General features: G+C 42.2%; 1 protein-coding gene across 2 annotated transcripts in view; it reads right to left on the bottom strand.

The window, feature by feature from the left end:
- Positions 1–23,946, bottom strand: part of PITRM1 (pitrilysin metallopeptidase 1) — a 33,603-nt gene extending 9,657 nt beyond the window's left edge. For both annotated transcript variants that reach the window (XM_080639598.1, XM_080639599.1), the window contains exons 1-17: positions 23,844–23,946; positions 23,371–23,473; positions 22,432–22,538; positions 21,328–21,479; positions 20,785–20,899; positions 20,589–20,685; positions 20,020–20,180; positions 18,582–18,708; positions 17,788–17,876; positions 17,104–17,232; positions 15,201–15,314; positions 14,704–14,800; positions 5,777–5,911; positions 3,579–3,717; positions 2,336–2,452; positions 1,246–1,378; positions 430–550 (exon numbers count right to left, since the gene is read on the bottom strand). In XM_080639598.1, the coding sequence (XP_080495724.1) occupies positions 430–550; positions 1,246–1,378; positions 2,336–2,452; positions 3,579–3,717; positions 5,777–5,911; positions 14,704–14,800; positions 15,201–15,314; positions 17,104–17,232; positions 17,788–17,876; positions 18,582–18,708; positions 20,020–20,180; positions 20,589–20,685; positions 20,785–20,899; positions 21,328–21,479; positions 22,432–22,538; positions 23,371–23,473; positions 23,844–23,890 (1,983 nt within the window). In that variant the 5' untranslated portion in view covers positions 23,891–23,946. The remainder of the gene's footprint in view (positions 1–429; positions 551–1,245; positions 1,379–2,335; positions 2,453–3,578; positions 3,718–5,776; positions 5,912–14,703; positions 14,801–15,200; positions 15,315–17,103; positions 17,233–17,787; positions 17,877–18,581; positions 18,709–20,019; positions 20,181–20,588; positions 20,686–20,784; positions 20,900–21,327; positions 21,480–22,431; positions 22,539–23,370; positions 23,474–23,843) is intronic.
- Positions 23,947–24,703: the final 757 nt, after the last annotated feature.

Genomic DNA, 24,703 nt, shown 5'->3' with positions numbered 1-24,703 from the left:
GGACTGTTATGTCCAATTCTAAGATCAAATGACCTTGCAAACATTCCATGTTTCTGAATCACATCAGCAGTGACACATGCACGTTAACAGCCATCTCTGTGTATAACACCATACTGTTCTGTTCTCTACCTTCTGCTTCCACATTTTTTTGCAGCACTCAGAAACATGGTGACAGATGCTAGTGAAGCACTGCCTTAAAATGGATAACCACATCAAGCACTCCCCCTACACCAAAACATGAAATCACTCTAATGGTCCAATCTAAACCTTACACAAAAAGGCACCAGTCCTTTTATGCACTTTTCTAATTCCTTTTATACAGGGTTTCCAATGCATATTAGCTGACCCTCCACCTGGAAGCCCTGCCTGACAGTTAACTACAGAGCTGTTATTGCAAGTGCAACATCTTGACGTTTATGATTAATTTACCTGTTCATACACATCCAGGTGTGAATCATCTGGAATGATATGTGGGCTGACAGACATCCCACCTGTTTTTAGTTCTATTTTCTGGGCTTGTTCCCTGTAGTCAAGGGCTCCACATCCCATCCTGTGAAAAACAAGAGAAATTTACTTCCATTTCCAGTGTATGACAAAACCTGAATCCATATGGCATTTGTGAAGTAGACTGTTTAGGCCAATGCTAATTCAACAACTAAACAACTGAGGCATTATCGAGCAATCATAATAGTTTACAAGTTATAAAAGCTTCATGCCAAGCTCTTCAATTAAATCATCAAAATGGTGTATTAAAAAGTGTGCTTTATGTACAGGCTTGCTGTGAACATCTATACGGAAAATTAAAAACATCATATAAACTGTTATCACCAATAAAAAGAACAGATTCCTACAGCTTAGGTCACCTAGTCTGCTCTATGCCACTCTTGCGACCCTGATAAGGTTAGTGTTTCTGTGAGTACATGGTGAAATTAGACTAAAAATGTATCCAAGTGAAAAACCTTTATTTCTGCTAGGCTATTTTTCACTTCTATGGATTTTCCAATCTGTTCAGGGAATGCTTATATTGATACGGAGGAACAAGGCAATGCAGAAACTGATGAAGAAAGGGAAAGGAGCTGGCAACTCTGCAGGGAAGAGAGAACACTACTGTTTCTGCAGGACACCAGCTTACCAGCACTTCCCTTGTATACCAAGGGCAGATGCTGAAATTATTAAAACCAGTATTATTTCAGTTAGCTATAATACAGCCTGTTGCTTCAGCTTCCGAGAAAGTAAACCTCTCACTTTGTAATGACGTTGCAGAAGAGCGGCACATATGGTTTGAGCTCCTCAGGAAGTGTGTTCAAGCTGGAAACAGCTCTGAAATAAACCACCCCATTGGTTGGCTGAGCACAGTATTGGACAGGAGTTTCATCAGCTGGAGATAAGAAAAAAAACAAAAGCAAAGATCAACCACCAGCTTCCTATTATAAACACATAAAAGCAAAACAATTTCTTACAAGATCTTCCCATTAAGAGTTATTTTCTGTTGGCATTTCCCATTGCACTGAAAGCTGCACTAAAGGGGTCTGTTGTTGTTTCTGTTCAGGGTAAGGTAATACATATCTGGACAATTTGAAGAGAGGAGTCTGTTGTCAGAGGCAACATTTTAGAGGTAACACTCAAATAAAGTGAATTTTTCTCCCTTATTTTTTGCCTTCATCATGTCAAAAGTTGAGGAAAGCAGGTTCCTACACTGTATGTTCTCTCTAAGTTATGGCACTAGAATATACACTCCAGCATTTTCACAAAAGCAGGTCATTTTGGCATCAAAATTATACAGTACTTGACACTTGTTGGCAATTTTTGCAGGAAAATGCTAGAAATATGCTATAGAACAGTATTACTTGCAAGATACTGACAGAATTATAAAAAAAATTGAGATCCACATTTTCTTGTTTCCTATCAAGCCATAGGGTAGCCACCAGCAAAGCAGGGAGAAACTGGCACTGCAGTTATGAAGAATGACAATTTATTTTTTTCCTATAGCTCCTGGACATTGTATTCTGTAAGAAATGGGTAGGCAGGGAGAGCAGTAATGAAGTCTCCACGCACAAGCTGCCAGCAGTGCTGCACGCTGAGTAAGTCTATGGTAAGATGGGAGATTGCTCAAGAGCGGTGGAGCATGCCACCTAGAGGCTCCTCTGCCCGTGGGTCACGGCAGGAAGCAGGGAGGTTGCTGGCATCAGGTGCCTACTGCCAGACTAGAGAAAACGGACCATAACTACGCACAACAAACTGAGTACACACGCTTTGCAAAGTGCAAAAGGAGGAAAAGCTGGTCAACAACCCAACAGTGCTGCTCTTTTGAGGACGAAACAGTGGTTACACCAACCTACAAGTGTGGTCTCCAGCACGGTGAATGGGATTTTGGGTTCAATGTCGGACACTTTCAGAGCTGGGAGACAAGAGGTATCTTGAGGTTTGCTCTGAAGAGCGATTAATTCCAAACCTAGTAAGGAGACAGAATACCAGTCTGTCATTTTCAGCTTTTAGTGAAAGTGCTGTCAAAGCCTACTGCAGTAATGCAGATCAGAAAAACCACAAGAGTTCGGAGTTCAGAATTTTCTATCAATTCTTCCAAATATTTTACTGAAACAAATTCTGCAGATTATCACATCACAACAACAAACAGAACACTCACTCTATCTTTGTAAATTCTCTTTCCAATGTGCCCTTCATATCCTGTTTGCAGTAACATGCAATTTAGACTTTGAAGAAGTGACATCTGCTAGCCTGTTCTGTCACACTGCTCTGCGAACACCAATCCAGGCAACCCCCGTACTTGCAGGTAAGAAGCTCCTTCCTAATCCATTCCTTCCAGCTCTTACTCAAGTGCTCTGTCAGTACACTGATGCAGCTAAATTGTGTTTAATTTTACATTTCAGCCTTTCAGTTTCTAGCTGGTTACCTCTAACTACTCTTTAATTTATCTTCGTAAGTAAGAGTCATTTAATTTTCTGCTCCCCTATCCCTTGCCTGTTAGCAAAGATTCAGAAGACTTCAGAAGATTAACACCACTATTTTGGAGGATTTCCGTGATCCGATCACTGTTCTCACAAAACTAGATGACTACCCAAGGTGTCCAAGTTTAAGTTATTGCCCAGAATAAGTTAAACACAACCCACCAATGGCTTTTTAAGTAGAGAAAATAAGAAACAAAACTACAAAATAGGAATTTTATAGGAACATAGGGCAGACCTTGTATGCTCGAAAATAAATAACAGTTTCAAGGTAAATGGTGGAAATAATCTAGTATTTAGTGCAAGTTAATATAGGAAAGAATAAGCAGATCAGTATTTTGAAAGAACTTCCTTTCTTCTACCCTAGTGGAGACATCGATCATTCTGGTTTTGCATATTGAAACAAATGAAACATATCAATCCTACACTGTAGTGTACATACTGACTGTATAGCCCCATAACACATATACACAAACTTCCAAGAAAAAATACCACCCCTTTCAAAGCAAATGCTGGACTGTGCCTGAGAACTGGAGATATTCCACAGAACAGCTAAAAGAACTGGCTGTGTTTTTAAGCAGTTACCCAAATGAAAATAAGAAAAAGCACATTAACCTTTTTCAAAGATTTGTGTTTTTTCTTCTTCAGAAAGAGCATTGACCTTTTTTTCCAGCTTTTCTGCTTCCATTTTTGCTTGTTTATCATGGTACTTTTCCTCTGGACTCATTGTCAGAGTCAATCTATGTGGATTATCCTGCAGAAACGTATCACAAAACAAAGCATTATTAATTTTGAGGGCAACTGCCTCCTGTTTTGCCTCAGACTGTTGCTTCATCAGCAGCAGATAAAAAGCAGTCTTGTGCATCATTTGGCTTGCATATTATCAAAAGTATCACAAACAGGCAACCTGAACTCTTCATTTCATACAGAACAGCCTGCTGCAAGGGTGGGGAAGAGAGGCAGCTCACCACAAGAACAAGCATGAACAACCTTCTGTAAAGTTTTAGTATAGAGTCAGAATCCCTCAACAGCACACAGTACTCATTAGTTTAATTAAATCAAAGTTAAACAACCGTACATAACACAACACAGCAGCATGCCCCAAGTTTTATCTGGAGAATGTTCTAAGATGGGGAATCTGGTTAAATGCAGGAGGGTTGCATTAAACACCTCTTTAAACCTGCCCAAGCTTGACTGCACAGAGATTCCGTATGATGCAAAATGTGCATGCCTCATCCTGCTCAGAAATGCTTTACATCAGTCTTACTGCCAGAGAACTGCCTGCATTACGAAAGTGTCACAACTGCTGTTGTATGTCTCTTTGTTTATACCGGACTGTGAGAATTTTAATAACAAAATTACTCAAGTAGCTTCCATTTTATATAATACTGGGAGGCCAGTCAAATGACAGTAACCTCAGAAACTGCCCATTTTGAAGTAGGAGTCAAACAGCAACATCTGTCACTGACAGACACTGATATTACTTTGGGACAATGTATCCAGACTCCGTTTTACGAGTATCTCTCCTATGCTTATGTGCAAAGACTATGGAAATCTGATTGACTATGGAGTTGAAGAGGGAAATGCAAAATTACCCAGGCATAACAAAATGGACAGGATGAACAGCATTTTCTCCCTCACTCTTAGCCTTCCTGCTTTATTTACCTCCAGGTACAATGTACGCAGAGTGTAATCTTCTGATGTAAGAACATCCAACTATTCTCACTGCTTCCTACCCAGTCATGTTTTTGCCTTAGCTCCCTTGTCAGAACTGCACAGTAAAGGACATTCTCAAAAATACTGCGCCTGTGTTTCTTCCCTACAAAATCCAAAACCTTAACAGCTCTCTACTACTTTCAGACACTAATAATGCCTTTATGAAAACAGATTTAAATTGATGCCACTGCCTCTTGTCTGAGTATAGGAGAACCAGCACCCACGCACTATCAAATCAGGTTGGCAGTCACTTATAATAGATCTGCCCTTCAGAACAGCTGCAATGTGACTGGGGAAAAAAGAAAAATAAAAAATGCCAAAGATGAAAAAAAAACCACCAACAAAAAACAGATGAAAGAAAAGGAAAAAAATCCCAAAACCACAAAAGGAAAGGCAAACAAAAAATAAATCAACAAAAAAATACCCCAAAACACCCCATCCCTCAGGGAAAAAAAAAACCAAACGAAAACAACCAAAAAAACCCCAACACCCAAACCAAAACCACCACCAAAATAAACACCACTTTTGTATTGTTATCATTGGATTTTTTCTTTCTGACATTAGTTAGTTCAGGTCTTCAGGACTATTTAATGTTATAACGCTTTCACCATTTCTATTTCTTCAAGAACGTATGGAGGGGAAAACAAGAAAACGAGCAGAAAGCAAGTGGCACTGACAACACAGTTCAGACAACAGTTCAGTGAACATGACAAGCACTAGAACGATCTTACTTATTCAAGGAAAAAGAGATACATCTTGTTATGCCAATACTAAGAAACACGTAACTAGGTCTGTAACTCTCTGTTCACATCTGAGCTTCTAATTAGGAAACAGTTATGTAGCATCAGGCTTCACAGTTCAGTAAAACACTGGTGTTTTATCAATGTTCTAACATGTATGTTTCCAAATGTCCAACCAGACAATTTTTTCCACTTCAACCATTTAAAGTTAACATGCCTCATTAAAAGTGCTGCTGTTCATCTACGTCTCAAAATTTGCAATATGGTTGTAAGAAATTACCATTGAGTTTAATTTTTAAAGGTAAAATTGTGATTTAAAAATTAATACCAAAGACACTTGTCTATAAGTTTGCCTACCTTAAAATATGTTCTAACTTTCTCCTGAAGAAATGCGGGATTTTCTTTAAGGCACTGCCTGAACCGAGACACTTTATCTGCAATCCTCAGAAGCTCCACTGGATCCCCATCTTGATTCCAGCAGGAGGCTATATACTGAATAGGAAAGATTAATTAGGTAAGCAGGACAATCCATCTGCATTTCTATAACTGACAAAATCTGTGTTCCAAAACCACCTTATCATTTATATTTGACTAGCAGACATATAATGAGTAGTATCTGGAGAGGAAAAAAAGAAAAAGCAGCTGAAATCTTTGTTCAGATTAAAGGACTATACTCCATCATCATCTGTCCCCTATTCTATCCTCTAATTTTACCATACCAAACCACCTTCTTTTTCTTTTCTTTTCCTTTTTTGTTATGCTTACATGTGTATATCTGCATTCTGGAAATTGATCACAATATTCTTTCCTCCTTCCCATTTAAAATGAATTCATTTTTCAGCCCAAGAAAAAAGGAAAAAAGAAACAGGTGGTGGAGACAAAGCAGTACATAGATTTTACAGTCTATCCATTAACTGTATCAGATGAAATGATTTATAATAAGGTAACTCAAAAGTCTAATATAGCTGGGACTTTGGAGAAAGAAGATACTAAATAACCAGAAATATCCCCAGGATATTTCTTTTGGAAGGATTTTTATTCTAGTTTCATTCTTTAGTTTGAGACTATTACGTTTGCTCAAGTTGCTATTGAAAGTTATTCAAACATATCACAGGGCAAGTTATCAAAACCTTCTCCATTTCTACCTCATGTGAATGCCATAAAAATGAACGAAAGCAAAATAAAAAATTCTAAGACATATGAAACAGAAAAGCCCTTAAAAGCATATAGAAAACAAATGCATTTGCACTGTCAAAACCACCTTTTCTTACTGCTTTAGTTACAAGCTGGTACCACAAGCCTTCCAGACTTTTAAAGTAATATCTATTATCACCTATTCTGTGGAAATTCCCTAATGTGTCTTAAAGAAAAGTTTTAGAACACACTCAAGTTAATGCTTTCGAAGTAAAAGCCGCCTCATTTGAGGCTTCCATGGGGTCATTACAACAACCCAGTTCTGGTTTTCAGTAAGTAACCTAAAAGCTTAACCATGTATCTAAGAGCATCTGCCCAAATGTTTCTTGAACGCTGACAGGCTTAGGGCTATGACCACTTTCTTGGTGTCATGGTTTAAACCCAGCCAACAGCTCAGCCCCACACAGCTGCTCACTCCCTCCGCTCACCACAAGACACAGGGAGGAAGTAAAAGGGTAAAAGTGAGAAAACTCATGGGTTGAGATAAAGACAGTTTAATAGGTAAAGCAAAGTTACAAACGCAAGCAAAGCAAAGAAAGGAATGCATTCACCACTTCCTCTGTTCAGGCAGGTGTTCAGGTATCTCCAGTAGAACAGGGCTCCATCAAGTGGTTCCACAAAAGGTTCCACTTAAATTTGAGAAGAAACTTCTTCTCAGTGAGGGTGACGGAACACTGGAACAGGCTGCCCAGGGAGGTTGTGGAGCCTCCTTCTCTGGAGACATTCAAAACTCGCTTGGATGCCTTCCTGTGTAACCTCATCTAGGTGTTCCTGCTACGGCAGGGGGATTGGACTAGATGATCTTTTGAGGTCCCTTCCAATTCCTGATGTTCTGTGATTCTGTGAAGTGTAACATTTACTTGAGAAGACAAACGCCATCACCACGAACATCCCCCCCTTTCCTTCTCCTTCCCCCTGCCTTTACTGCTGAGCATGATGTCAAATAGAATGTAATATCCCTTGAGTCAGTTGGGGTCAGCTGTCCTTGCTGTGTCCCCTCCCAACTCCTTGTGCTGACCTCCCCACTGGTGGGGTGAGAGGCAGAAAAGGCCTTGGCTCTGTGTAATTGCTGCTCAGCAGCAACTAAAAACATCCCTGTGTAATCAGCAGTGTTTTTTAACACAAATCCAAAACATAGCCTCATACAAGCTACTACGAAGAGATTTAATTCTATCCCAGCCCAAACCAGTACACCTGAGGAGCTCATTCCAGTCCTTGACCACCCTCTCCATGAAGAACTCTTTCCTAATACCCACTCCGTACTTCCCTGACACAGCTTGAAGACATTTCCTCCTGTCCTATTATTACTGGACACCAGAGAGAATACTCCAATACCTCCTGCTCCTCTTTCCATCATGAGGGAGTTATAGACAGTAATGAGGTCACCCCTCAGTTTCCTCTTTTCTAAGCTGAACAAACCTAGTATCCTCAGCAGCTCCATGTAAGTCATGCCCTCTAGTCATTTTAGCATCTTTGCTGCCCTCCTTTGGATGTGTTCTGATATTGTTACATGCTTATGTTGTGGAGGCCAATACTGCACACAGTACTCAGGGTGACAACACACCAATGCTGAGTGTGGGACAATCACTTATTTCTACCAGCTAACTATACTGTCATTAATGCACCCCAGCATCTGGCTGGTCCTTTTTGCCTTTATGTGACTCATACTGAACTTACCATCAACAAAAACTCCAGATCCCTTTAATCATAGAATAATAGAGTAGTCTGGGTTGGTATGGAACTTTAAAGGTCACCTAGTCCAATCCCCCTACAATGAGCAGGGACACCTTCAACTAGATCAGGTTGTTCAGAGCCCCTTCCAACCTGATTTTGAATATTTCCAGGCCCTTTCTGAAAGGCTGCACTCCACCCTAACCCCCCCAGTCTATATGTACACCCAGGATTATACCATCCCACGTGCAGAATCCACATTTGTCCTTATTGAATTTCATACAGATTGTGATCGCCCAGCATTCTGATCTATCAAGATCTCTCTGTAAGGCCTCTTTACACTTGAAGGAATCAACAATTCCTCCTAATTTAGTATCATCAGCTCTGGGGCCCACAGCGCAAGACAGACATTGACCTGTTAGAGCAGATCCAGAGGAGGGCCATAAAACTGATCAGAGAGCTCAAGAACCTCTCCTGTGAAGACAGGCTGAGACAATTGGAGTTGTTGAGCCTGAAGAAGAAAAAGGATCAGGGGAGACCTTATTGCAGCCTTTCAATATATGAAGGGGGCTTTTAAGAAAGACAGAAACTTTTAACCATGGCCTGTACTCACAAGACAAGCTGCAACAGTTTTAAACTGAAAGAAGGTAGATTTGGATTAGACGTAAAGAAGAAAGTATCACAGTATCACAGTATGTTAGAGATTGGAAGTGACCTCAAAAGATCATCTAGTCCAATCCCCCTGCCAGAGCAGGAACACCTAGATAAGGTCACACAGGCGTGTGTCCAGGCGGGTTTTGAATGTCTCCAGAGAAGGAGACTCCACAACCCCCCTGGGCAGCCTGTTCCAGTGTTCCGTCACCCTCACTGAGAAAAGTTTCTTCTCAAGTTGAAGTGGAACCTCTTGTGTTCCAGTTTGTACCCATTACCCCTTGTCCTATCATTGTTTGCCACTGAGAAGAGCCTGGCTCCATCCTCGTGACACTCCCCCTTTATATATTTATATACACTAATAAGGTCATCCCTCAGTCTCCTCCAAACTATAGAGAGCCAGCTCCCTCAGCCTTTCCTCATAAGGGAGATGCTCCACTCCCTTAATCATCTTAGCTGCCCTGCGCTGGACTCTCTCCAGCAGGTCCCTGTCCTTCTTGAACTGAGGGGCCCAGAACTGGACACAATATTCCAGATGCGGTCTCACCAGGGCAGAGTAGAAGGGAAGGAGGACCTCTCTCGACCTACTGACCACCCCCCTTCTAATACACCCCAGGATGCCATTGGCCTTCTTGGCCACAAGGGCACAGTGTTGGCTCATGGTCATCCTGCCGTCCACTAGGACCCCCAGGTCCCTCTCCCCTACACTACTCTCTAACAGGTCGTTCCCCAACCTATACTGGAACCTGGGGTTGTTCCTGCCCAGATGCAGGACTCTACACTTTCCCTTCTTATATTTCATCAAGTTTCTCCCTGCCCAACTCTCCAGCCTGTCCAGGTCTCGCTGGATGGCAGCACAGCCTTCTGGCGTGTCAGCCACTCCTCCCAGCTTAGTGTCATCAGCAAACTTGCTGATAGTACACTCAATTCCCTCATCTAAATCATTGATGAATATATTAAACAATACTGGTCCCAATACTGACCCTTGAGGCACTCCACTAGATACAGGCCTCCAACTGGACTCCGCCCCATAGACTACAACTCTCTGGCTTCTCTCCTTCAGCCAGTTCACAGTCCATCTCACTACCTGATCATTCAGAGCACACTTCCTCAGTTTAGCTATGAGGATGCTGTGGGAGACTGTGTCAAATGCTTTGCTGAAGTCAAGGTAGACCACATCCACTGCTCTGCCATCATCCATCCACCGTGTTATTTCCTCATAAAAGGCTATGAGGTTGGTCAAGCATGACTTCCCCTTGGTAAAGCCATGTTGACTGCCCCTCATAACCCTCTTATCCTTGACATGCCTTAAGATGACACCAAGGATAAGGTGCTCCATCACTTTCCCAGGGATGGAGGTGAGGCTGACCAGTCTATAGTTACCCGGGTCCTCCTTCTTGCCCTTTTTGAAGACTGGAGTGACATTTGCTTTCCTCCAGTCCTCACGCACCTCTCCCGTTTCCCAAGACTTGGTAAAGATGATGGAGAGTGGTCTAGCAATGACTTCCGCCAGTTCCCTCAGCACCCGCGGGTGCATCCCATCTGGACCCATGGATTTATGGATGTCCAGATTGCTCAACTGGTCCCTAACCCATTCCTCATGGACTAAGGCAAACTGCTCCAGTGACCTGACTTCATCTGAGGTCTCAGGAGTACAGGGCTCTTCAGGACTGCCTCCGGCAGAGTAGACAGAGACAAAGAAGGCATTCAATAACTCTGCCATCTCTGTATCTTCTGCCACCAGGGCACCCATCCCATTCACCAGTGGGCCTACCTTGCCTCTGGTGTTAGTTTTGTCAGCTATGTATTTGAAAAAGCTCTTTCTGGTGTCCTTGACCCCTCTGGCCAGATTTAATTCTAAGGAGGCCTTAGCCATCCTAGCTGCCTTCCTACATCCTCTAGCAGCAGCCTTATATTCCTCCCAAGTGGCCAGCCCCTCCTTCCATGACCTGTACACTCTCCTCTTCCACTTGAGCATACCCAGCAGTTCCTTATTTAGCCACGCAGGTCTCCTGGTCCTCTTCCTTGACTTCCTACATGTCGGGATGCTCTGCTCTTGAGCTCGGAATAAGCAGTTCTTGAATGCCAACCAACTATCTAGGGGCCCCTTTACCTTCAAGCAGCCTTGCTCATGGGATTTCCCCTAGCAATTGCTTGAAAAGGCCAAAGTTTGCCCTGCTAAAGTCCAGGGTTGCAATTCTACTTGCTATTGTACTGGCCCTACCACACAAGATCCTGAATTCCACCATCTCGTGGTCGCTGCAACCAAGGCAGCCCTCAACCTTTACTGCTTCGACCAGACCCTCCTTGTTAGTGAGGATGAGATCCAGCAGCGCTCCTCTCCTGGTTGGCTCATCCACCATTTGCATGAGGAAGTTATCATCCATACACTGGAGGAACCTCCTGGACTGTGGCTGGGTTGCTGAGTAGTCCTTCCAGCAAACATCAGGGAAGTTAAAATCCCTCACAATGACCACGGCCTGTGACTGTGAGGCCACTCTCAGCTGCCTGTAGAAGGCCTCGTCAACTTCCTCACCCTGATCCGGTGGCCTGTAACAGACACCCACAACAGTATCGCCCCTGCCAGCCTGCCCCTTAATTCTCACCCACAGACTCTCAACTCGCTCGTCATCTGTCCCTGGACAGAACTCAGTACATTGCAGCTGCTCTCGCACATAAAGAGCAACCCCACCACCCCGCCTGGCTGGCCTGTCTTTCCTGAAAAGGACATAGCCCTCCATGACTATATTCCAGTCATGTGAGCTGTCCCACCACATCTCTGTAATTGCCACCAGATCATAATCTCCTGACTTAACACAGGTCTCCAACTCCTCCTGCTTATTTCCCATGCTGTGCGCATTGGTGTATAGGCATTTCAAGGAGGGAGCTGAGCTCACCGATTTCACCATAGGATTATAGGAGGCATCCCAGTCTTCATCAATCCTAGAGTGCTGCCCCACTGGGGCAAGCCCAGTTACAACCCCATCCCCCTTCGAATCTAGTTTAAAGCTCTCCAAATGAGCCCTGCTAATTCATGCCCCAGCATCCTTTTGCCTCTGTGAGTTAAACCTTTCCCACGTGCCATCATCCGGACTGGAGCCTTATAAAACCAGCCGTTATCAAAGAATCCAAAGCCCTGCCTGCAGCACCAGTCTCATAGCCAATTGTTTATGGACTGAATTTTCCCATTCAGTCCCACATCATCACCGGAAGATGGAAGAAGTGAGGAGAAGATCACTTGAGCCCCAGACTCTTTCACCATCCGCCCCAAGGCCCTGTAGTCTTTCTTCATCCGCCTCAGACTGCGGGAAGCAGCTTCCCCCCCACCTGTCTGGAAGACCAGCAGCGGGTAGGAGTCTGTCGGGTGCACCAGGTTGGGGAGCGCCCTGGTGATATCCCTGATCCGGGCTCCAGGCAGACTACACACTTCCCTATGATGAGGGTCAACTCTGCATATCGGGCCCTCTGTTCCTCTCAGAAGGGAATCGCCTATGACAATGACCTTTCTTTCTTTCTTATCAGAGGCAGTCTTGAGGTGTGAAGTCGACCGCCTTTTCCTATGTGACCTTGTAGTCTGGCCTTGCATCACATCCTCACTTACCTCTCCATCAAGATCCAGGGCCTCAAACCTATTACGGAGAGGCACCTGGGGAAGCAGGGCAGGAAGGGAGGAGGGTTGCCCACGGTTCCGAACTGGAACTCGCTTCCAGCCCTCATCGTCTTTTTGGTCCCTTACCTCTGCACGACAGCTACAGGGCAGGGGCTGTCTCAGGCTATCCCCCTCTGTCTGAGAGGGCAGGGGGTCCATCCCCTTTTGGGGGGTATCTCCCTGGAACCGTTCTGGCTGGCACGCCAGGGAGTTACTCCACCAGTCGATCTCCCTGTCACACTCCCTGATGGTCCTCAGCGTCTCGACCTCCTCTTTAAGTTCTGCCACCAAGCTAAGCAGATCTTCTACCTGCTCACACCTCACACAGGTGGAATGCTGGCCTCCCTCCCTCAGCAGCAGCAGGCTCTGGCACTCCCTGCAGCCAGAAACCTGAACAGCCACAGTTTGGGGCAGGGTCTCTGTCTGAGTTGTTACAGTCTCCTTACTGCAAGCTCTCCTTCTGGAGGCGACCATATTGGTCAGCAGTCTGGGACACCAGCAACAGAGTCCACAACACGACCTGCTTGTTCCTCCCTGCGCCCGGTGGGCAGTGACCGGTCGCTGCCCTCTCAGAGGCTCTTTCAAGGCAAGGGGCAGGGGTGCGGTCGCCGTTACCGTGGGAACGCCCCCTGCCACGTCAGCCGCTCTCTCGCAAGGGCTGCTGGGGCTTCGGGGATCGGGAGATGTCGGGAATCGCGATGTCTCTGCGCTATCCCCTCTGATTTTCCTAAGTCTTCATAATGAGGGCGGTGAGACACTGGAAAAGGTTGCCCTGAGAAGTTGTGAATGCCCCATCACTGGAAACTTTCAAGGCCAGGTTGGACGGCATCTAGTGGAAGATGGCCATGCCCATGGTAGGGAGGTTGGAACCAGATGATCTTTCAAGGTTCCTTCAAACCCAAACCATGCTACGATTCCATGATTAGTTATAACTAGGTCCCTTTCAGGCCTTTTTCAAGGTCAGCTTCTAAAACATGACCTCAAGGAAGCAAACTAAAGTACAACCCTCCTCTATGGGAATATCAACACCAAATGCTGCACGACTGGTCTCTAAAAGCAACAATGGTTTAAGAGCTTTCTATTGTAGAATTAAGTCCTAATAATTTAAACAACTTCAGGACTTAAAAATGTTGAAAGATAAAATATATGCGTAAATATTTCATCAGTCACAGTAACTCGCACAATCTGAAAACATGCTAGGAAGCGCTGGCTATTAAAGTGAGGCTCATTTTATCAGATCCTACTATGAAACATGACAGGCAATTAAATATCCACAACTTGTCTGTTTCATTGTATGGCAATCTGATTTGAAACAGCTCTTGATTGTCCTCTCCCATTTGTAAGTCTCACGTTAATCCAGGGCTCTGGCATACAAAGCTAGGTAAAGAAGCAAAGGAATGAACTCCTGTTCATGCTGAAGATGATGAGCACTTGAGAGACAGAAAGCAAGTGAGCTGCTAAGCAAATGAAGTTGCTGTAGAGCAGAAAAAAAAAACAGAGGACGCTGGAGAACAAGTGGCAGCAGGAAGCCCCGATTTCCAAACTGACTGCAAATACTGCAGCTAACTCATTCCCAAATTTACCAATGACTTCCAGACTTACAAAGACATCACATTCTGCTGTGGAACATGTTTTCTGTAACAGTTTTGTCTCAAATTTTGGTAGAGCTTTGGTATAAAAATTTGAGGCCAAGAACTGAATTAAGTGTATTTTCACTTGTGAATCATGAAATTAAATTACAACAATACAACCCTAGATGCCATAGAAAAATACTGGCCCTCTATTTGATTTTTAAAAATACACAGACATCTAGCCAAAACACATAGTTACAAGAGCCAGTATGGCGTGCCTCCTGGAGAAGTAATCAGTGCTTCTGCAATTAAAGCTACTATTCAGGCAAAGAAAACAGGTTCACTGCCTGCTTAAGTCATATCGTGTGGAATTCAGTGATAGCTTAAAGGCTGCTGAATAGAAGAAAGAAAGATATACCTGAGATGACAAATAAAAGGCCCTTAAGCTAAAAGTTACAAAATGACCCCCTATTTTTTAAAGACATAGACAGAAGATTTCTTATCCATTCCTAAAAAAACACCTCACACAGGCACACGTACAGACTTACAGATGTCAGGGCAAGTCCAAAACTTGTAGACTGATGCTTCAGCTGGATTTCAATTTTGTGAAGTAGAGCTTCAATCCTGTCTTCCTCAAATCCTTTCCTTTGGGAAGGAGTGAAGAGAGAAGGAAACCATATCCATTAACACTAATCACTTTCAGCGAAGTTATGAAAATGAATTATAACATCGATAAAGAAAGCATTACAACATAATGCCTTCCACACCGAATAAGAATTGATATGAAATAATCTTATCATACTGTGTCATTTAGTGAAACTGCACTAATATCATTGAACTGAAGGTTATGCTGGTGAATATGCTACAATAGAGGAAGTGGCAGATGAAAGTTTTGAGAGTATTGAACAGTGGTGCATTTATTTTAATATAACTAAATTTTTAAGGTATGCTATTATATATATGCCTGTACATCATTATTACTATCCAATTGTAAAAAACTGTAGGAAAGAACTAACTCTATTCTCAAAACTTTAATATTACTCACGCAATAACATCATCAACTGTTCTGGCAATTATCTGCTTCACAGTATCAATGTCTCTTTCAGCAATACCCTGCAGACCCACACTGAAATAAGCTTCTCTTGTTGAGCCATTAAACCTAGAATAAAGCATATCCAGAGAGAAGTATACAACTTAAGCATTAAGCCTGCTAACAAAGGCAAAAGAAGGGGAAAACACCCACCATTTTCACATACACACACACAGCATTTTAAAAGCTAGACAGAAAGAAAAATAATTACCAAAGAGGCAAGAAATGGAACTTAAAAGGATTTTTTTTGTTCAGTTTCAGGAGTAGCAGCCACTGTTAAGAAAACATACAGCATATGATCTTAGAGAAAGAAAAACAGTTATGGAAGAAAAGCTGGTCTTTTCTGTTCATCTTGTCAGCCATATGTAAGTACTTTCAGCACTTAAAAAAAGGTCTCTGGTTTTAAGGTGAAAATCTTGGCTGCCTGTGATGCCAAACATAGATTCTACTTAAGCAGCTGAGTGGAATGGTACTTTTAAAGCAGTGCTTGTAAAGTAAGTGGCAAAGGTGAATGAAGTGTTCCATGTTAGTTGCAATTATTTTTCAGTAGTACTTAAACCCACAGAAGTAAATATAATTTTGTCCAAGCTGTCAGGCATGGTTAATCCTAAGAGCTCATCCTTACAGAGACAATGGACACTTGCACAAATTCAAAAAACCCAGTAGTTTGAACCAAAGCCAGCAAACAAAAAGGCATTGTCCTGGTTTTGGCTGGGACAGCTAATCTTATCTAAACTCTAAACACCCACTATTCCATGCCTTAAAACCACAGAAAGAATTCAACGGCAGACTCAGGTGTTGGATTCTTGAACACTGATCTCTGGACTCAAACTTATTCTACACTGATCCATCAGCACAGTCACTAAGGCAAATTAAAGCCAACTTACTATACAGTTCAACCACATATTACTGTAGTCAACATGGAAGAGGCTCAGCTGACAAAACATACAACTCAATCACTACTTCATTGTCTAAGGATAGATTTCTACTGCCATGCTCTGTAAAGTTAAGATGCCTGCATGGCACCGTCATGCATGACACAGGACTTGCAAGAAGCCCATGACTTCACGCAGAGACAGTTCGAGCCAGGCAGAGTATGACACTAAAATCATAGATGAGTATATTAAGGTTCCCCAACCAAACACGTAAGACAGTCAGTGGAGACAAAGGCATTATTTTTGTCATCATGAAGTAAAAAATCAGATGAATCACACCCTGAAAGCACTGCCTGCTTTATGCTGATGATAAAGGCAAACTACAATGAGCAGCTGAGTGTGTAGTTAGGTGAAGACAATCCACACCCCCTTAGTCTGCAGCAAAAAGCTTGCTTAGAAGACTGGCTGCAAGAGCTACAGCTTGAATAAGTAAGTGCTGGCAGAAATACCCTTTTGTACCAAGGTGATGGCAAGTTAATGGCACCTAATTGCACAAAAGCATATTTGTGCCAAACCTACTACTAAATCACAGAATTAAAGCAATAAAGCAAAGGTAGCACAGTACAGAGAAGAGCTAGCAAACTCTCCTAAGTAGTACTAAATGGCCAAGATGAAAACCCCAAGCAAATTAGGGCACTGAATGTATACCATGTTCTTATCTACACATTTTTCTTGTTCATAAGCTTTAAACAGTACAACTTTGTTTAAACTAACATAGTTTCTATCAAATTATTTTGACAAGCCAAAAATTACACTTCAGAATGCTTTATAGATCAGCAATAGAAACTCTTAGGATGTTTTAATATTTAAATATTATTCTAGCATAAATTGACTGTATGAGAGATGACTTCTCACAACATAATACGAGTTTTTTACTTTCCTAATACTGCTTATAGTAACGAAATATAAATGGCGACACTTACCCAACATCAGGAGAAAAATCTGTACCAACACCAGACTCAATTAAGGCTTTGTAAAAAGGAGAATTCGGCCCATCAACCAACAGTGAAGACAGCAGGCTTAGTGTGAATGTTTCAAAAGTGTCTGTAATACTGAAGAAAAATTAATAGTTCTTAAAAAGCATCAAACTATGAATATGTGACACCCAGCATCATCGAGTTAATTTTAAAAGAGTTATCTCTACAGAACAATGCAGAGGGTGTGAGGCAGAAGTAGCTGTCAGTTATAAACACTGCACCAAACCTTGGGGAAGTAAGAAAGTTCTGCATCTTTCACTTGTAACTAGAAGTAAAGCAAGTTGAATTAGGCTGCAAGGGTAAAGTTAGCAGTAGGGTCATACAGAAAAGCTTGCACATGGCAGGAAATTGAAAGACAGGAAGCCATTGTTCCCAATAGCCTAATCCACTGAACAATTCTGTAATTTTCAGCTGACATTCCTTATATCCATCTGCCAAAGAAAAAGGAAAATTTCTGCTTAGCAATTAAACTTTCATTTACTAAAGCAGGATGTGTCTGGCTTTCTCATGGCACTATTTACCTTAAAGATGACATTTATGAAGAGGGACTGGAGAACATGAAACATGGTGCATCTTGCCTAAAGTTCTAAAATGAGCGTTTGATTCAGAATTTCATTTTGATACACTTACTCTGTCAACAAGTAGCTCACACTGACAGTTGTTTGTTTGGAAGGATCTGCAGCAAATGAATCTAAGCCACATGTTACACTGTGTTCTCTCTGTAAAGTATAATAAATACATTTGAAACAGACTGAACTCAGAGCAGAAGTTACAAATAAAAAATGACTGCTCGCATACAGATACTCATGACTAAGCTAAATATTCATGATTAAATACACTAACAGAATATCCTAAAAAATATGACTGGTATCTCAATTTTTACAGATGGAGAAGAGATGAGAGGATCAAGAAAATTTGGCCATAATTAACACTCTGAGCTGGGTTTCAAAGAAATGCTTAGACTTCTGGACAAACCACGGAGCAAAGGTGGGGGGGGGGGCAGAAGGGAAGGAATGGAAAAAAGTATTTTTACACCAATGTTTGAGAGCTTAGGTACCATTAGAAGGCATATTTTTTGACACTAAGTACCAATATTTTTATCAGTATCAGTAGCACTAAATGCTTGCCATTAATAAAAGCTTCAGAGCTTCAAATGATGAGGGACTTGAAAACTGTAAATAAGAAAAATAAAAAAACTGCACACAATCATTACATTACTGAAACTCGAAAGTAAATGCAGTTTTTCCCTGTTGTAATCAAACCTAAAAATGCCTCAACTCATTTACACACAAACACACTTCTAAACAAAAAAGTAACACCAGTAGCCTGGGCTAAAATATTAACCTGTTATATCCATGTTCTGCAATTTCAAGATTGGATGTGTACCACTTCTTTTTGTTTATTTCTTTTTTATTTTTACTTACCGGCTTTTCCCAGAGTTTCTGTTTCGGGATGTCAGTATTTGACTCAATTCTATCAAATTTTATCAATGCTTCCTCATGTATTTGTTTCAAATGTTGCTCCAGTGGAAAATTACCGTAAGTGAAAAATCTGCATTTCAGGTTAAAAATTGGCATTAAGTAACAGATTTTACATGAAATTTACAGTAACAGCTTTTATTATATTCTCCTACATTAAAGACCCACCGGTTTGTCACAGATCTCCCAGTAAATCACACTTTTTCCAGCTTCTGTTTTATGCTCTGGAGCCACAAAAAGCTAGAATTTGTTTAGTTGCAGCAATATATAATCTTCCAAGAAAAAAATATTAATAATTGAAGCCAGAATCCCAGTTTTGGGGTTTTTTTTCTGAAGTTTCGGAAGACAAAATTACTGTGGTCCTCACACATCATGTATAAAATACTGTGATCCACATCTTGACAGATCTATAAAACATGCCTGGGCTCTGTGGGTCAGTCTACCATGCATATTCCCATGCCTGCAAGAAACACTGATGATTTCCGCAGGATTAAACATGAGTATGAGGTATGGTTTAGTGTGAGTTGTCCCTGGCCATGGCAGGGGAGCTGGAACTAGATGATCTTAAGGTCCTTTCCAACCATAACCACTCTATAATTCTATGTCCCAGGTGAATCTTACTCCCCCATTAAAATCTAAACACAGTTACAGCAGAATACTACAGATGATGAGAAAAAGAAAGGGTGGCAATTCATCATCATGACACAAGTTGATGTTCCATAAGCGAATTCATCAGACTAAGACTGACCACCAATTTGGCAGAGAAGAAACAACAGTACTATAGATTTTTCCTGCATATCACTTTCAAATTGACTTTTAGCTTAAATACTTTATTAGTACCAACAGAATTAGTATCTGACTCAAATGAATATCCACTATTTAGAACCTGGTACAGTAATATGCGATTCAGAAGCAAATGAGAAGCCATTTATCTGGATCTCCTTTTTATAACTTAATCTGTGTTGACTTCAAGGAGGGCAGGAACCCCTAAACTCATCTATACTAAGCGTATCATAGCTCCCTAACATAATTGCCAAATATTTTTTAGTATGCTCACTACATTTCCCCCACAGTCCATGAGTTCATCAAGGTAAAACATCTGCATACAAAAATTTCCCAAACAGATCCTCATAATCAAGCAGGAAAATGCACTCTAGAAAGTCAGCCCTCTCTGTTGCATGGCTCCAGTCCACCCCTCATTGCTCTTCTTAGAGCAGTTCCTTGCTTCAGTGCTGTCCTAGCTACTGCAGGGCATAGGTTACTTACGTTGCTGGCCAAGTGAATGGATTGCTGGTTTTGTATTGCTGGTTTTCCCCTCACAAACATACTCACAGAGTGCTAACACACTACATAACCTAGAATATTAGTAACAAATTTCAGATACCTGGAATTGCTTGGATGATAATGAGTGGCATGGAACTGTTTAAGCTGCTCCCACGTAAGATCAGGAATACATAATGGATCTCCACCAGATATTACACCGTATGTGTGATCAGGTAGGATTTTATTCTGCAGATGCTGTGCAAATATCCTCTCATTATCTGTCTTAAGATGAAAACACCACATTTTAGTAAAAGTCATCAAAACATTTTAAAAATAAAAGGTGCTCAATAATAAGACATCAGAGCTCTAACTTAGACAAGAACTCCTCGTATGAGCATTCTGTTCTATAGTCCCACATACTTGAATAAAACTAGCTATGTTTTAAATTTAAAAGAAAATTCTACAATACAATCCATTAACAAGGTGCTCTTTTCTATGTAAACAAACTTCTGACAGGCTAACGTTAAGAATGACCAGGTAACAGATTGTTAACTTTACTGAAGACTTAAATTTCATAAAGGAGGAATGGAAATCTCTGGCAATTGATATTGATAATCTGCCATTGATAACCTGCAGCTTAAACCACTTCACCACGTACAAGATCTTAAACCAAACATTCACAAAACTTACAAATGCCCCTTTCATTTCATTAAAAACAACTCCTTTGAAGACTAGAGGTGTCTGAGGATCAGCTGGGTTCTCATGCTCTAATCTCCACCCTTCTTGCCTGAAAAAAATAACAGGAAGTGTTGGGAGTTCAAAAGTTTTATTTTCTTCTTCTTTTAAATACAAAGCCTGCATACACCTCAAGTTGCCCACATCTTACCAGAAATCTAGCTGCCGCAAACATGGAAAGAAAGCTGCATCCAAGTACACTGACAGGAGATTCTGAAAATCCTTGGGATTTTGTGTTGAAAATGGATAGAGTGTGTAATCACTAGCTGCATATAAATAAATGTAAAAAGATCAGAATTTTAGAAAGTCGAAGATGCATTTTGCCTTAATTTATTTTTTATTTCTCATCCATATAAATAACTGCAAGAGGAAAAACTTACTAAATGAAACATTTTTGCTGAGAAATACACAGAAGTTTAACACTGCAATTATTTCATCATGAAAGCATTGCTTTCACCATATATAATTAAATGCATTGTTGTATACCATACAGATCCAGCTCTACTGGAACTTTGTAAAGTGCCAAGTTAACAAGAACTATTTTGTTGTCTTGCGTTGTTAATTTTTTAATATCTCACAACATTCACGCTTAATAATAATGGCTCTTCAAAGGGAAATTGAAGAGAGCCAACAGACAGCTCTACTGCAATAAAACCTCTTGCACTTTAAGTGGCATTATTTACTCTTGACTCACCTGTGAATGCATTCATAAAAGTGGACAGTGACCTGTTTAACATTTTAAAGAATGGATCTCTGCAAGGATATTTCTGAGAACCACATAACACAGTGTGCTCGAGAATATGCGGGACCCCAGTGCTGTCCATTGGAGTGGTTCTGAACTGTATACTGCAAGACAGAGAGCACAGAAGGGAATGTAGTTATTTCTGATGAGAAGTCAACCCACCTCCTATCTGCAGCTGTGATTTATGGGAACATTATCACCTTCTAGTAGCTAACATGACACAAAAGAGGATGCAGAGTTCTTAAGATTCTTGAGTACTCAGCCACCACTTCCAGAGGGTGTACAACCTATGTACTTCTTTTTGTGGAGGTAATACAAAAGTTTTCAGCACATAAATAAACACATTTCTTTTACCCAAAGGGCTCAGAAAAAAAAAACAAACTTCATGGAAGGTTATGGAAAAAAAGAACTGGTCTACATCTTGTAACTATTAGGCAGTTTATCAGAAAGCCCAGTTTTCAGCTCACCAATGCAGAAGAAATTATAAGAAATGTGAAGTAGTTTAGTGTAGAGCTGTAAAGACAGCTGGAGACATGCCCTGCAAAAAGAGGCTGAGGACATTGGGCTCATTTAACCTGGAGAAGGAAAGGCACCAGGGGACTCCATAGCTGCCTTCCAATACCTACAAGGTGATGATGAAGTCAGATTCTTTGCACATATATGCCTGATGGAAGGACAAGAGGCAACGTTCATAAATTGAAGCAAGGGAGGTTCCAAATCGATAGTACTGACAAAAACATCCCACCAGATCAACAGTCAAACATTGGGAACGAGTTGACCAGAGTTTGCATTATCTCAGTTTTTTGAAGTTTTCAAGGTCCACCTGGATAAATGTCTGAGGAACCACACCTGAATTAAGTGCTGACCTTGCTTTGAGCAGCAGACTAAACAACAGATCTCATGACACCTGTTCAATGTGAAAAACTCTAAACAAGTCCCACAAAGGAAGAATTACCCCGTTATCACAGAAAAATCCAGTTATGAAGCTGGATTCCAATTTAGAAACTATAAGGTGATAATGAGACGAAATGTGCTAAACATGTATTAATGTTTTACCTGAACAGATTATTGGTGTCCTCCCGGGCCACATGTAAATACCTGGCTCCTGTTCTGTCATGACTAAGCTTCACTGCAGTGAGAAACAGCTCAGGAACAGCCGTCACCTGCATTGGAAGAAAAGGTCTGCATTACAGTGTGACTGCAACTAGGTCAAATAAATCATGCATGATAAAGCAATGATCAGTTTCATCCTGTATATAGTACTGCCAAGTCCAGTGTTACATAAATTCTTTGTTTCTATGGTATGTGGGAGAAAAAAATAAGTATGTAAACGAAAAAAAATACAATTTTAAGAACTGGTGAAAATAAAGACTACAACCACAGAACTGTACTCTTCTGGTACAGATATGTAGACTAGAACAATTCCATCAAAAATACAAAGAAAAGGCATATATTCAAATGCCAGTGGTTAGGGCAACCAAAGAAGTATCAATGAACCCAGTTCTACCACTAGCTCTGTCATTAGCAATCACTTTTTGCAAATTATCTCTACTCTGCATCTGTTTTTTACTTTCAGAAAGCAATTTGACATATTATTCCCACTGCAGGTTCTTAACAAAGGTATTAAAAGCAGCTTAGAAGATAAAATATTAGTTGAATATATTTCATAAGCAGCACACAGTGAAGTTTTGTCACCTGTCAGGCCTTTTGGAAGACCACAACAAATGCTCAACATCTGTGGCAGCCACGCACACTCCTGGGGCGTGTTATTTACTTTAGACTAGAGCTAGATCCATACAGGAACATGTGTTAATGTTACCTAAAGGATGTGGTTGCAGAGAGACAACTGCAAGTAACGACTAACTTTTTCAACTGACCACCCAAAGCATCTATGCCAATATTTTGTGGGTAGCTCCTAGCCTCATTTAGGCGCTTTCCAGACAAGGAAACATTTACACAAACACTGAGGATGCACAAGCGGAAGTCAATGCTCACCTGCTTAACAGTGAACCCATGGATTTGCTCACCCACCCGGTACTGCAGCGCTCGTTCATTAGCGGAAACGCTCCTCCATCTCCACGACTTCCGATTCGAAGACCTGAAGGAACACTTCCTTTTCAGACAAACACGCTCCCACCACTGGTGGTACAACACCGAACGAGACACCGGCCTCACCGCGGCGCCAGGGGACAGAGGCGGGGGCAGCTGGGAACACGCTGCCTTGCCGGCCCAGAGTCCCACCGGCCCGCAGCGAGGAGCCGCCCTGAGGAACGGGGCCGCTCTGCTTCCTGCCAGGGACACGGCACGTCGCTCCCCGTCCTTGGACTGAGGGCGAGGGAGCCGGCTGCAGCGCGGTGCGCACCCAGGCCCGCGGCAGCGAAGGGACCGCCAGGGCCGCGGCACGGCCAGGCCCAGGAAGGACTGGCGGAGCCTCCACCTGCTCTCCCCATCTCCCTCCTCGTCCTTACCGGCCGCGGCTCAGCAACACACCAGCCGCCCAATACCGGCTCCACATAGCTCGGCGCCTCACTGGGACAGGACGGACCGCACGGCCGAACCAGCGCAGGCGCCGCGGCCCCTGCCCGCATTGGCGGCGGAGAGAGGCTCCGCCCTCCCGGCCGCGGTCCGCCCCGTGCTGCGGCAGCCGACTCGGGAGAGGGGCCGCAGTGGGGGGAGTCTGCTGTGAGCCGATGGTGGGTTGCAGTGCTCAACCCCAATGTGACAGTTCAGATACACGTTTCAAGGGCTGTATCTCTGCTTGCCCGTTTCTTGCTAATGCATCTTAGTATGTTTATGCAAAGATTTTGTGAAGAAAATAAGTAAACAAGAGTAAGTGGGAAGATAAACCAGGCTTTAATCTGGCAATTGTGTCTGTGTGTGCAGAGCCTTTATCAGCTGCAGAAGGCCAGGGAGGTGCAGGAACAGCAGGGGGTTAGATAAGCTAGCAGGGACACAGATGTACTTCTCCCAGTCAGTGTCATGACAAGGACCTCAGTGAAGATTCACAGGATGTCCTTGTACCTACCAGGAAAGCACTGGTACATGCCTAGGCTTTTATTCCTTCAATTTTGCAAACTCATATACGATTTTTAGGTAATAACTTGGTAATTGATTTTATATCGCACATCCATGAGGTTTCCCAGCATCTGCGAAATGCAGCCACCAAACTACCAGTCCCTCATTCCTGAACATGAAAGCCTGGTTATCTATTTAGATTTAAGAGGCTTGATGCCAAAAGAAGAGGCTATGTGGGATTTTAAACAAAACCAGGTTGAGCAGCAGGTGCTCAGCACATCCCATGCAGCTTATCTCCAGTTCTATGGCTATG

This window comes from Psittacula echo (genome assembly GCF_963264785.1).
Source record: "Psittacula echo genome assembly, chromosome: 2".
NCBI lineage: Eukaryota > Metazoa > Chordata > Aves > Psittaciformes > Psittacidae > Psittacula > Psittacula echo.
This window is presented reverse-complemented; position numbering and strand designations above follow the sequence as displayed.